Genomic DNA, 15,242 nt, shown 5'->3' with positions numbered 1-15,242 from the left:
TGCAATTGAAAGCTCCACATCAGCTGCTAAATGGATCTTGTGTGTTTCAAAAAGGTCAAGAATGTTCTTCCTCTCTTTTTTGTTTGTAAGTGATTTGCCTTGTGATAAAACATATGTTTAACAGTGAAAGTACATTTTGAAAAAGTTCCTGTATTTTTATATCAAAATCCTCTCTAGAATTTCATTTTAATCATATTAAATTTTATGACCAAATGTTTGTGGGCGCTCTGCAAAAAAGGTTTTACATGTTCAAGCCAGCCGAGTAAAATGAGATAGAAGAGATGAACAGACTTCATTCTTTGTCTTCTTACCACCAAATTCATTGAAACAGACCAAACATAACTTGAAGAAATGTGTAAACAAACAGTGTATATTTTCTTGCAATCAACTATTTGTTCATATTCACCCTGAAATCAACCTCATATATTAAATAGACCATTTAATATAAATTAAATGTGATTTATAAGTATCTCTATCACATTAAAATCATGTGACTTCCAGTACAGTTTCAAGACTAGTTTAGTAGGTGTTACGTATTCATTATCATGCTTGCATTAGTCACAGCCTCAGTTATGTTGGGTAACAAAGTAATGTTATCAAGACTTATATACATCAAAACTGTCATTTACACATACTAGTAAAAGTACAAAATGTGGCTTAAATGAATCAGTCATCCACAAAATGATCATTTGTATATCATAATCCTCCTTGAACTCGTGAAGAAAACTTGATCTGGATAAATGAGACTTGGGTTTTTGCTGTTGATAAACCTGGTTTCTATTTAGATCTGGGACGATTATTTAGTTCAGTTGATCAACTTAGTTGTCAACTAGCCAATTAATCGTCAACTATTTTGATAATAGATTTTATTTTTAAAGAAAAAGACAGAAAAATGATCCCATTGAACCTTCTTCTTGTGAATATTTTCTGGTTAAATGTGAATATTTTCTGGTTTATTTACTCGTCTCTGACAGTAAACTGATTATCTTTGAGTTTTGAACAAAAGGGACATTTTAGGACGTCATCTTGAGCTTTTGGGAAACTCTGATGGACATTGTTCACCATTTTTCTGACATTTTATAGACCAAACAACTAGAAAAATCAAATATCATCATATTCTTTGACCAAATACCTTGATATTGGTATTGCAATGATATCTTTGGGTTGACTATTGGTGATTTTACAAAATATTTTCCCAATGAGATTTTGATAAATAATCAACAGTAATGTGGACATAATAGCTGACAAGGGCAAATAATTAAACAGCTAGAAAAATCACTAAAACCAGGAAAAGACAGCATTTTATGATATCAATGTAATATCGATTTATGGCCCAGCCTTACAAACAACTAATTGATTAATTGAGAAAATAACTGACATATATATCAGGCCAAATTTGTATAAATGAGTCAAAAACAAAGTTTTCTTCAATGATTCAAGGTAACACAAAGTGAGTGATTGATCTACAGATGGTCATTTTAAGGATGAAGTATTCCTTTACGCTTAAGGCTAACTTCATATAGCTAACTTGCTAAGTTGGCGGTTTATGTTGCAGTGAATGCAACATAAAGTTGTTGTTTTTTGCTATTTCTGGCTCGCTGGCAGCAAAGTTTATTAAGACTGAACTCTCCCTGTTGGATAAACCAACAAATAAATAAATAAAATCACAGCTCCAGGGTGTTGTAAACTGTGGATTGGTTTTCAGTTCAGTTTTATGGTTTACTGATCATTTAGCATGCTGTTTTCATTGAATCGTGGTATTTTTGTATTTAAAAAAGTGTCTGCTGTTGCTTTAAAAAAATCCCCTCATTGGATTTAAGCAACCAAAACCTTTAAAAACAGACCAGATAGGAACACAAAGGGTTTGTGGTCCTGGGTCTCCCAAACAGTTTCTGTCTTTTTCTGTTCCACAAATATACGTCAAATTCAGAAGCAAGACGCTCCCAGAAATACCCTTTCATTGTGACTTTAAATCCAAACTCTTCATCTAAAAATCTTCCTGCAGCACATGAAGACGAAGAAAAGCGTCTTCTTCTCAACGCTGTTAAGAAAAATGTGGTTCAGTCTCGAGTGCGGCATATTGAACCTCTTGGCTGTGACAAATAAATTATCTTATATAACATAACACTTCACCCACAAGATGATTTGTAATCCTGGAGTTGTTTAAATATTTAAACTCTGAAGTTATATTTACATGGAGCCACAAGCGCTCACTGACAAACGCTCCTCTTCCACTTTACATCGATCTGAACAGCCGTCAGCTAAACAAACAAGAGAGACAAAAGGTTACAGATCACAGCGGAGTGAGTCTTTTGCGTGAGGCCGAGTTGATCCCGGCGGCCAGCAGATTTTGCGGTCAACACCCCAACAAGTCAGGAGGTGATTATCTGAAGACGCTGCATGGCTTGTGATTTAAGAGTCACACTGTTTCATCTGAGATCCAAAAATTCCCAGAGGGCTCAAACGAAAGAACTGCTGATCAAAACCTGAGGAGGAAAAACGCAAACAGAGAGCACAACTCTGCAAATAAATACCATTTATTGTCTCTGTGACGACGGCCGGGGGTCAAAAGCAACCCTTAGAAAGTAAAGCAAATTCTTCAAATCGACAATTTCATGTGGAAAACCCGAGACTGTGTAAACATACTTGGAGCTTCCCGCTAAACAGCCAGCTTCAGAAGGAGACAGACCTCTTCTGATAAAGAAACACACACAAGCCCAGAAATAAACATCAATCTTCTAAAGTCAATCAGTTTTTTCATTAACTCATTAGCATCGGGAGGGAAGTGTTTCGTGGTTTTTGCATCCCCTAATTCTACCCTGAAGGCAATTTGCAGATTTTTTCAGTTGGGATTGAAAAGATTTAAAGTCATGCTGTGCTTTTCCTGTATTTATCTTTTTTTTTTTTGCATCTGGGAGTGTTTTTATGAAAATCCTCTGTCGTAATCCTACAGTCCTCTTTCTTCATCAATATTTTAAAAAAACCTCTTTGTTCCGGGTCGTCGGCTTTGTGACCTCTGCAGCCGTGAAAGAGCAGCGTCACACTGAAAAGCCTTCGAGACGGCCGACGGGCATCTGCACGGGCAGCTCTCCGTGCTCAGCACATTTAACAGCGGGACCAAAAAGACCTGTGTCTTGCTACGAAGCACACACACACAGAGGGCCGACGCCTCCAAAGTGACAGAAATCGAGTGCGTTGTCGTTGCAGTCGGGGCTCATACTTGGCGCTGAGGGTTCGGTCGCGGGTTGGCGGACAGCGGGGCCTTTTTGGCGTCCGTGCAGCCCAGGCAGGAGGGAAACAACGGGCTGAAGAGGCGCCCGAGACCTTTCCGGAAGACGCTGTTGGAGAGGCTGTAGATGAGGCAGTTGCAGAAGCTGTTGCTGATCGCCAGCCACGTGGTGAGGAAGGACGCCACCTTGTGGTGGTACAGCCCGGCGCTCTCCAGCAGGAAGTAGAGGATGTACGGCATCCACAGCACGTAGAAGACGCTGGTGATGCGGAACAGCACCATGGCGTAGCGTTTGTCCGGGCAGCCCTCGCAGCGCTCCCCGCGCTCGCCTTTGTCGCCATCCATCTGCGAGCTGAAGCGGGCGTGGCGCTGCGTGATCTCCTTCGTGTGCTGCCGGCAGATCCGGAAAATGCTCCCGTAGGTGAAGCAGACGATGAGCGCCGCCGGGGCGTAGAGCATCGCCGCGATGAAGGTGCTGAACCCCGGGTTGGTCATCCAGGACTCGGCGCACCACTGGAATATGTCACCGTGGTAACCGGGCTTCCCCCAGTCGAAGAAGGACGGCAGGAAGATCAGAGCCGAGTAGACCCAGATGAGGACGATGCAGGCCCTCAGGCGGCACGGCGTCACCAGCGTGGCGTAGGACAGCGGGCGGGTGATGGCGATGTAGCGGTCCACGCTGATGCACGCCAGCGAGGCCATGGAGACGCTCTTCAGCACGGAGACCATGTAGCCGAACGCCTTGCACGTGACCTCCTCGTTGAGGCCGCGGAGGTAGTGGAGCAGCGACAGCGACGGCACCAGGCAGCTGACGCCCACCAGCAGGTCGGCGTAGGCCATGGTCTGGATGAAGTGGCTGGTGGTGTGGTGGTGCAGCAGCGGCGCGCAGTGGAAGACGAAGATCACCACCAGGTTGCCGGCGATGATGAGCACGGTGAGGAAGAGGATGACGACCACCTCCAGCACGCAGGTGTCCAGGCTGCGGGAGTAGCCCGCGGCGCCCAGCAGGCAGAACGGGGGAGCCGCTTTGGTTCGCGTCGGAGGAGGAGTTCATGTTTGAGGGGGAGGGGAGAGGGGGCGGGGTGGGGGGGAGGGAGGGCGGCGGTTTCAGCTCAACGCCGCCGTCATCCCAAGTCTCTTTTCTCTAATCCAGAAGTTGCCGTCTTCTGTCCCGTTGATGAACCGAGCGCTCCAGATCTTCTTAAATCAGCATCTTTCCTCGCTCAGCGTCCTTGAAGTCGCAGTAATCCATCTGTGAGAGCAGAACGCCGCCAGGCTGCTGCTGCCGGGTGTGAAATGTGTGCATGTGTGCAAGAAAAGAAACGTAGAACAGGAGATGCCGGTCTGATGCTGCAGTGCAAACCGTCCCCAACCTCGCAGCCGTTTATCATACCCCCCCCCCCCCCACCCCCACCCACCCTCCCCAGCCCTCGACTGCAAATCCTGAGGTAAGCACTCTGCTCCGGCACGCCACCACCGGAGAATCCCACAATCCACTTCAGCTCTTCAAGGGAAAAAAGGCAGAGAAAAAAAAAAAGTGTTCCCACTCCTCCGTCTCAGCCAAACAAACAAACAAACAAACAAACAAAAAAAAAAAAAGCAAGAGAGTCCGAAACAAGCAGATCTGGAAGTGGAACACACACACCAAGCAGGAAGAGGCGAACATCCAGATGTGATGGATAATGTCACCGGGATCTCTTCTCAGTGAGGCTCCGAGGCAGCCGGCTGGTTTCCATTGTGTGTGTGTGTGTGTGTGTGTGTGTGTGTGTGTGTGTGTGTGAAAGTGAGTGAGTGAGTGTGTGATAAAGAGAGAGAGAGAGAGAGACGGGAGGTAATCTGCCTCTCCTCTCTGCTGTGGTGGCAGTAGTGATGATGCAGCGCTGCCACCGCTGCTTCCCTCTGCTCGCTCACATTTTTCCCTCCCTTCCCTTTCTCCTCACTCCCCCCCCCCTCGTCCTGCCTCCCCTCCCTTCCCCTTTTCTTTTTTTTTTCCTCTCTTCCTCCCTCCACCTCCTTTGACTCTTTCTTTGGCCGCAAAATATTTACTCAAATGTACATTTTTAACACCTACTGTTTAAAAAAACTAATTATTCTTAAAAGAAATGTAATTAGTCCTTCTCTGATGGACAAGTTTTAACCACAGACATGTAAATAGTGATTTTTTCCGACGGACGTTATGAAGCCTCGAGTTCGGCCATTTTGCCGTCGCCATCTTGAAATACGGCCGTCCACATGTTGTGTTTTTGGCAACCAATTAACGGAAGTTATCATATTTGGACTGAGGAGGAGTGACGTAGAGACGCCGTATACGTCTCTGGTGTCGACCTGTCAATCAGTGTGTAGCCCCGCCCTAAAGCATCCCCTGCTTTATGGTCTGTTTGACTCTAAATGGAGCATCATTTACTAAATGAACATCATGCTGTATTGAAGAAGACTTGAAACTAGAGATTGAGACCATAAACTCATGTTTACAATGTTTACTGAGGGAATAAATCAAGAGAGAAGTAGAGTCATTTTCTCATAGACTTCTATACAACCAGAGGAGTCGCCCCCTGGTGGACAGGAGAGAGAATGCAGCTTTAAGAAACTTTAGCATTGGTTTCACTCTGCAGAACAGAATGTTGCTGCCTGGTTACAACCAAACTCGTCTTCACTTTCCTGGAGTCAACGAGCAATAAAAACTGTCTAAAATGATCTTCCGTATTTAAGAAAGATGAGCTGATACAAAAACTGTTGCAAACAGAACTGAAGTATTCTTTGTCAGAATTGTAAGTATTGTAATGAAGTTACATCTTAACAGAAAAAGCGTGAAAGACTGTTGTTATCCTTCAAACCAATACCAGTACAGTATAGAGAGCTGGTTTGTAGACCAACAAACAATGACCAGAGGTGAATTTTCAGATTGGTCAGTGACAAAATTTGAATCTTGTTAAAATAAGAAATAACCTGCTTTAGATTTTTTTTTTTTTGTCGTTGTTGAGGTTCTTATAAAATACACAGGACGTAAACAAAAAACAATGTGACCCCCCACTGGCTTCCCACCTGCATATCTTTGCAGCAGTGGATGTGAATAAAAAGCCACTTCAGTGAGAGACAGGAGGTCCTGCTACTAGAGAATAATCATTATCTACTTCCTTCTATTATTTTAAAAAACATTCTTTAAAACCATCATTCATACAGAACTGGGTCATGTTAAACAAAAAAGCTTGGTTGTCATTTTTAATTTTTCTGTGGCTGTTAATGTAAATGTTTACTTTTTTATAATCTAAATTGAGTAGCGTATAAAAAAGGAAAATTCCCATGGGAGAAAATGTGATGAAATATGGATCATCTATAGATTAGGAAAGCTTTTGGGATAAATTTCATTATTTTCCATATTTAGGAAGTAACAAATCTTCTAAACATTTCACTCTAGATTCAGTACATGTTGTTAGATATTGAAGATGAATATCAGAGCCTGTTTGGCTGGTGACTTTTTTTATTTGTTTATTTTACATATATTTAAAATGTTCCTCTCATCCTTTCCTTCCTGTAAATGTACATCTCATGTCTCCGCATCCACTCCATCCTCGTCTCAAGCCCCTCCCCCTCCGCATCTGTTAGCCAATGAGCAGCGAGCAGGTTTCCATCTCCACAGAGACCGCTCAGGCCCACCCACGTGCAGACAGACAGACAGACACACACACACACACACACACACACACACACACACACACACACACAAACACATCGGAAGAGAATAGAGTGAGGCGAATTGCTTCATTAGGAGAGGAGAATCCCTGCAGTCACTAGCGTCTAATGAAAGGAGAGATGGATGAAAAGACGGAAGAGAGAGGAAGAAAGGTTAAACTGTTAAAGGTGTGAAGTGACTGATGTACGCACACACATATATAATATATATATATATATATATGAGACAATATTCAGAATTTGATATGGTTCATGTAAACATCAGCCTCTTAAGCCCGGTTACAAACAACATGTTATTCAATCAAAGATTCATATTATTAGACATGTCACATGTCCAAAAAGCACCAAATTGGACAAAGCATTTTGTGTGGTCTCCAGTAAAACACCAACAACAGTGTGAAGAAGATCTGAAGAGCACACAGACTGCTTTATAATGTGTAATTTAGCATATTTATTTTTGCACAAACTCTACAGTGTGCCATGGATTATTTTTGAAAGACACACATGCATTTTGTCCTTTTTAGATCCCATATTCCAACCATGCAATGGGCCCCTTCATAAGACAGAAAAAAAGCAAAACATATTTACAGATACAATGTCCAACTCGAGACAATCCACAGATCTCTCCTTGTTTCTGAAAATCATGTCACAAGCAGACGAATATCAAAAGTTTGGGTGCAAGCGTCAACAAGGAAGAGAGCTGCATGTTTACATAAAACAATCAGCCTATAAATGTATATTTTAATAGCATTTAACCTGTCACTGGTAGCGTGCGTCTTCTTCATGGCGCCATAAAATCAAAAACACCAAAGCACTGGTTCTACGGGAGCGTGCGTCACTACCAACCGTTTGCCGTCTGCTGATTCACCACATCAAACCACAGCCTCTCCTCTGAAATCGGGTTCAGAGGGAACCGGAGGGACTACCACGAGAACGGCGTCCCCTTCCAGGCCGGCTGTCGGTGGGGGGGGGAACAGAGACAGCATTCAGGCCACCGTTTGTTTGTTTTTCTTTGTTACAATATGGTGAGCGTTGAGTTGGACATTCACCGCCGTGTTTACGTGTCCAGGTCAAAAAAGGTCAGAGGTGACACATCTGCCCGCCTTATGAGGCCGAACGTGGAGGCGGCTGAACAAGCAAGTCGTTTTTGTCCGACATCTTGAATGTTAAGAACACGGCGGGGGACGTTACCAACGTCAACACACAGCTCTGAGTAAACAGCAGGCCGGCCGGCGGGGAGAAGCCACCTTGTGACCAAACGTTGGGAAAAGGAAGAGCTTGTGATGCGGCGGTTTGAGTGCCGGTGGCAAAAGATCCAAAAATCCAAAACACAGCCCTGAAGTGCAGACCGCTACAGAGGGCCACAGACTCTAAAGAACTGAAAGAGCAAAAAGGGCTCTTGTTGTGGAAATTCGCAATATTCTTTAAGTTTACGTTTGCAAAAGCATGACCATGTTATTTATGAGGAAGTGAAGACGATTTATAGGCTGTGAATCAGATGTTTTATGTTCTCTATGAAGGCCACTGTGTTCAGACATTTTTTTGTTTGAACCAGTTATGTATTGTATATTTCTATAAAAGTCAGGTGGCACTGTTAAGTTGTATTACCCTAAAGGTATAGAGGGAAAAGCACAGCAGACACTTTGATCATATTTCCAAGAATGTACTATAAAGAGCAGGAGATACAAAATGTTCTATACTCACCAAAGGAGAAGAGCAATAAACAGGTTTTATGAGTTTATCCTTATTTCCGTTCAGTCCCATGAGAGTCTGAAAATCCCTCTGAATCGGCCAGAAGTATAGTTGATGAGAGATATATTTACATAATTGACACTATGTCTGAAACATTTGTGCTAATAAAACATTTTCACATTAATAGATAAATTATCAATATTATTTTACCACAATTTAAATCATAAATTGGATTGTTGAGGAATTTATTTGCAAACAGAATATCAATAAATGCAAATAACTATTAAACAACGGAAAAAAGCTGTTGCTGCCAGTAGTGATTTGCTCATCGAGTCTGAAATCACGGATGACGTCGGTGTAAACATTCAGAGCAGAAACATCAAAACACACCCGACCGTTGTGCACTGTTCACGACCCGACAGGTTCATGTATAGTTCATCTGCTCATGCATCATTCATGTGTTCACAAATCCTCTCTCTGGTATCCTTGCTCCACTTCGCAGGCTGCGACTGATGGGTGGGAGAGAAAAAAAACTATAGATAACTATAACAAAGTAAACGATCTTTTAGAATTTTTGATGTTGAAAACTGTCTTCTAAATTGAATCAACCTCAGTCACATGGTTCATTAGGAAGGCCGGCCTGGTGACCCCAGCAATCAGCTTCTACACTGTGGGTTTCGCCTCTCTGGTATCCTTGCTCCACTTCGCAGGCTGTGACTGATGGGTGGGAGAGAGGCAGAATCAACCTCAGTCACATGGTTCATTAGGAAGGCCGGCCTGATTTAGTGAACGAACACAGCTCCTCTTTAACGCAGCGGCTCTGTTTGAATCCTGTTTGACTGGCACACATGATCAAACCCCTCATTTTTTGTGTGTTTTCCTACAAAAGTCCTGCAACACGACTACATTTTTGTTTGTTGCATGCATACAATCTTTTCAAAACAACATGTTGTTGTAACAGGAAACAACGGTTAGGTTTAGGAAACAAAACTACTTAGTTAGGTTTAGGAATAAACCTTGCCATTAGGGCTAAAATAACCACAGAAGTGCCTTAAATTACATGAAAAACTTCTTGTTTCACACTTGGAAAAACTGTGGTCTCCTGGATGAAAGATTGCTGGATGTTGAACCCTGACTTTTTAACAGAAAACTGGATGGTAAGAGGTTATAACTTTGCTTTGATCTACATTTTTGATGCATCAACATAATATAAATATTTGCTGCCAAACACAGAAACATAAAATATCACAAACTTGTAATTCAAAAAAATATATAGTCTTAATGTAAGTAACCAACTGGGGAAGTTCCATAGTGCTATCTAGTAGTTCATTATTTTAACCCTATTCACCTGAACAAACAGGCATGAGTCAGCTAGAGTCAGGTCAAAGGTCACCAGTGATCTTAGCACACTAAACAGAACATGAGGCAGCAGCAAACCAGTCCTCTCCAGAGTTCCTGGAGGTTTCATAAGAGCTTTCCAGACATTTAAATTGCTGTTAAAAAACGGAAAATCGGACCAATTTCATCCTATAAAAGGCTTAAATCAGATAAGAACTGTGGACAAAAACAATTTGTTTGCCAATTAGACACCAGAACCACAAAAAGGAGTCTTGGTATGTATCATAAAATCATGTATATTATTATGAGACTCATGTTTCCTGTCTACCTGGTTGAGTGAATTAAATTAAAAAGAGTGGGTTCATCCCGTGGAGAGCATGACCTTCCTCCCCAACAGTCTCATTACCATAAGCTGCAGTGAATTCACTGAGGCAGGAACTAGAGTCAACGCTTTGTGACTGCATATATACACACACCCATTCACGCCAATTATTACCAGCAATTGTTTCATTTCTCCTTAATTTAATTAAAGCTGTGTACAAAACTTTAGTCACACATCTCTGCTCCTCTGGCATTCTGCTCTTGTTTTTGTTCAGAGAAAGTTCAGTTCACTAGTACAAAGGCAACGTATCCTCATACAACGGTCCGTTTGAAATGTTATGAAAAGTGACTTCATTTTTTGGTCTTTTCCAACGAAAGAAAACCAAATCAATATCCGTTTGTTACATGAATACAGTCTTTCCAAAATAAACTCACGTCTTCGTAAGAAACACAGTTGGGTTTACCTGACTATTAGTAAGGTTTATGGAAAAATAAAACATGAAATACTTAAGTTTAGGCAACAAAACTACTTGGTTGGGTTAGTATGGGACAATTAGAGGATTTTATCATGGTTTCATATAACTGTGAATTTTAACATTAGCAGGATTATCGTGAAAATCCTCGCGAGTGACTTGATGTAGAGAAGTGATTAATAGAGTTTGATTTTTTTAAAACAGGAATAATCATGTAAGGAAGAACAGACGTACAATGTTGTTTCTTTCATTTCAGTTATTCTTCATTTATGCACGGCTACCGTATGATTTATGCTGACCTTATTGAAGATTGTCAGTTTGTCACTTCAAAGAATGTTGATTAAAAAAAGAAGCGAGTCCTATCAGCAAAGCAATCAAAATATATATACACTATATCATTTCTTTTTTTTACACAATCTTAAAAAAGTTACCCTTAACATGAGCTACAAAAGTCAGTTAAAAACAGTTAATTGTTTCCTAAGCCATGCCCCTTTAGCTGCCAGCTGGACTCTCATTGGTCCGTGCACACTTGAAGCCCAACTAAATGGATTTTATATTATTATATATTTTTCCATGATCTTATGACATCGCAGGGAATCCAGCAGCGAGAATGTAACCGCCACATTTTTCTGTCAATAAAGCACATATTTCTGCTCCGGTGGTCAGCGACCTCCATCTGAGGTCAACGCCGCCTCAGGGAAACGTTTGCATGAAGTCCAAAATAAGGTCAAAGGTCACGGGTTTGATGCAGATATACGTCAGTTATTCTGTTGACGTGCCTTTGAAAACTCTGGATCCCCTTTCACACTGACAAAAAATATTAATAAAGTAGGTTTGTGTGTAAGATGTAGAAGCTTTTAAAACACCTTTACTTGTAGACATACACGTAATTGAAACAAGTCATAAAGTAAGAGACCCAATATATCATATTGGTTACGTTTGTGATATTTCTCATGTTGTTTCTATCTTTCTTGTAAATTTCAGACGTTAAACGGAGGAAGAACGATTCAATAAAAACATAAAAAAGAAAACTAAAAATACGTTTGGTTTCTGTTATTCTTTCTGTTCAAATATTCATTGATTTAGTTTTAGCAGTCTGACCTTGTGGCGCCCCCCTTTAAACATTCATGTCCCATTAATGCATGTTCCTGAGGGGTCTTTGAGCTTTCTGGTCTGGCAGGGATCCAGGGATCGGGGCTAAGCGCCTGCTGCCGTGGCCCTGCTATACTCCCACTGCTACTGTTATTAATAGTCATATTGATATTACTCTTACTGCTTTAACATTCTATTATAGTATAAATTAGTTTTCCTGGCCACTGTGCTTCCACATGATGGAATGTTGGGTCTCTAAATTATAGAGTAGGGTCTAGACCTGCTATGTATGAAGGAGTCAAGAGATAACATGTTATAATTTGACACTTTATTGATTTGACGACGAAGGCACCTCACAGTTTGAAAACATTAAAATGTTGTCGATAACACAACAACTTTTATAATTGATAATAATAATATATATATATATATATATATATATATATATATATATATATATAAAAAATCATTTTTACTACTTTTTAAAAAGGTGCAAGATCCGATATTGGGAGCATATTGATTGCCTCTTTATGGCTCTCAACGTGTCGACAATGAGCCGCCAGCTTGCAGCTAACAGTGCTAACCTGCGCTAGCAGTGCAAATTACGGCAAAGCGCTAACAGTGTTTCTCTGCAGGGGAACCAGAGGATGAGTGTCACTCTTGCACAACGAAGCTGTCCGTATGAGAGCGGTGCAGAGCGGCGGCCATCTTTGTCAACCAAGCAAGGAGAGGCTCTGTTAACATCAACACACTTCATGCTCTGCTCAGGTGGACATTACTCCACTATATCTTTACATAGTTCATAGTTTGTTGCTGCTATATGTATGTTCACAATGTTGAATACGGCTCCTGTAACAAATACATTCATTGAAACTCTTCTGTGGTAGTTCCTGCTCCAGTAGTTGTCATTTAGCCGTGATGACACACACACAAGGTGGAGACATTACCGCCGTCGCTGTCGTAGCTGTCGTAGCTGATAAATTCAGACAATAAATCTGAATATACTTCCAAAGACCGGGCCTCGATTTTCCCTGTGAGTCACTTCATTTGAAAGCGAAATGCATTTGATTTAATCACAAGTTTCTGCTCCAACACGAGTGGCCCCGCTGTGGTTGTAAGCCGCTCAGCCAACCAGCACAATAACTTCATATTATCATAATTACATTCCATTGTTTAAGCAGAGGGCTGTAGATTAGCGCTCTCCCTGCAGGTTAAACACACTTTTCCAAACAGGCATTTCAGCTAATGGCTCCCTGGAAAGATTCCCACGCTGCAATCAGATAAACAAGGGCCTCCACTTACCAACGCAGCAAAAACACACACACAGCGGGCAGAGGAACGCTAATTTTAGCTTTTAATTAAATCCACTGCCTCTTGAATTCATCTCAGGGTTTGTGATTAAGCACAAAGCTGCTAATGGGAGGAAGGAGGAAGGAGGAAGGAGGAGGGGGAAATCAGTGGCGCCAGATTTTTTTTGTGTTTGTTCCTCGGCACTTCACGGCTTAGAGCTCTGACAGATAGCAGATCAGAAACACCTCATCCCCCCCCCCCCCCCACCACCACATGATGATTTTCTCAATTAGCACGGCTGAAGTGTGCAGCGAGGGGAGGTGTGTGTGTGTGTGTGTGTGTGTGTGTGTGTGTGTGTTTTTGTGACTTTCTTTAGCGAGTGTGCAGTAAACGCGTGTGTCGCCATGTGTTCATACTGTACGCCTGTTATGTACAGTGTGTCTGCATGTTTATCCAAACCGATGCACAATCTAAGCGCTTTTGTCTGCCAATTTGATTACATTTTTAAAGCTTTTCATCTCAGAGTTTCCAACAGGATCAGAAGGAGAACAATCTCATAGTTTTCACAACCTCTAATTAAGTCATACAGTTGATTCGCTCATGAATATAATCAGATGATGCCAGAATGATTGTTATTGTTGTGTGACTGCAAAAAGGGGGAAACCAGAGAAGGGAAATAGAAGGAGACTGTAGTGAAGGATAGGACCTCTTTAAATGGTGTTAATGAGCAACTAGCAGCCATTCATCACGGCTGTAGTGAACAGGGAGGGAAACAGGAAACAGAGGAGACGCCGGAATTTAGAAGGTAGAAAATAAAGGATTGTATTCAGTTTTTTGTAGGATTAAGTGTGAAAGCTGCTAAATCTGCTTAAAAACTGACAAAAAGATTATTGAAGCCTGCAAACCAGACACAAAATGCCTTTTTTAAAAGAAACATAAACCATTGTTTCGACATTAAAACAGAACTTCAAGGACGTGATTGCTGAAGTGGTTTTAATGAACGCCAAAGTGTTTTTTTCTACACTCATGAAAGAAACATTCAGACTAGAAAAGTAAATAGATTTATATTTATTTTTAAAGCCTTCAGCGTACGTTACAGCTTGTGAGTTTTCTAAAAGTTCCCACTCAAACTTTATAAAATATAAAAAAATATGATGCATTAGTTTTCCTCCATTGTTTACAAACAGAAAATGAAACTACTCTCACAATTGGATATAAATACTGCTATATACTTTCATCCAAAGGCTGCAATCAACATTGTGCTAGCACCTTCTCTGATATATTTATTTTAATTGATATTTGTTTAAGTCAAGATTGGCACTTTAAAAGTCTTGAGAACATCGCTGCTAGGCAACAGCAACACGGACGTTAGTGACGTAGTCTAGAAGCTAGCTAGCTAACGACGTAAATCAGAAAATACAAAAGGCATAATGACAGAGAATAAATATGAGGCCGATAAGAATATAATTATTATCCAAAGGAATATTAAAAAAATACTAATAAAACTCTTTGCTGGTCAAATATCCATATATCAAGTTATTATCCATCGGAAATGAACTTCTATGGCCGCCGCCATTTTTGAAAAACACCAGCAAACATCACAACTCGTTTTACGCAGAGCTTTTTTTTATTTTACCCCATTAGAAGCCAGCATGAGTATCAACGACTCCACAAAAAACAGTCTGCATTGTTTAAAGTCAGAATTATGTCCCAACAACACAGCGACAGTCAACATTAAACTCATAACTTGATTAAAGCTTAACCCTGTAGTTAGTAGTCATGTGTCCTAAATTAATCAGCTCATTGAATCCACTTTGTGAAACAAACGAAGTGTAATCAAGATTTTATACCTAAGAAAAACTCAATTTCTGTGTTTTCTTGGTGTCCGTTTCACGTTTTGTTGTTTTCTTTAATTAGTTAATAGCTTCGATTTGAATTATCTCCCTGACCCGCCATTTTAACTACGTCACCCCTTCTTCTTCTTCTTCTTCTTCTTCTCCTTCATTGCTTTTTTTGCCATTTTGTTTTGGTCGATTGCAAGTTTGATGAGCATACCACCAACTACCGTATCAGATTATGTAGAACAGCCACTTAATTACATTAGTCTGTAATAAAAT

The 15,242-nt window shown here is 41.1% G+C and overlaps 1 protein-coding gene across 1 annotated transcript; it reads right to left on the bottom strand.

The window, feature by feature from the left end:
• Positions 1 to 3,214: 3,214 nt before the first annotated feature.
• On the bottom strand, positions 3,215 to 4,283 carry LOC129100875 (probable G-protein coupled receptor 21). The gene is given in 2 exon segments (XM_054610415.1): positions 3,215 to 4,250; positions 4,252 to 4,283. Coding segments are annotated over 2 exon segments (1,068 nt in total).
• Between the last annotated feature and the right edge of the window lie 10,959 nt (positions 4,284 to 15,242).

This window comes from Anoplopoma fimbria, chromosome 13 (genome assembly GCF_027596085.1).
Source record: "Anoplopoma fimbria isolate UVic2021 breed Golden Eagle Sablefish chromosome 13, Afim_UVic_2022, whole genome shotgun sequence".
Lineage (NCBI taxonomy): Eukaryota > Metazoa > Chordata > Actinopteri > Perciformes > Anoplopomatidae > Anoplopoma > Anoplopoma fimbria.
Note: the sequence above shows the minus strand (reverse complement) of the source record. Positions and strands in the feature narration are given on the sequence as shown.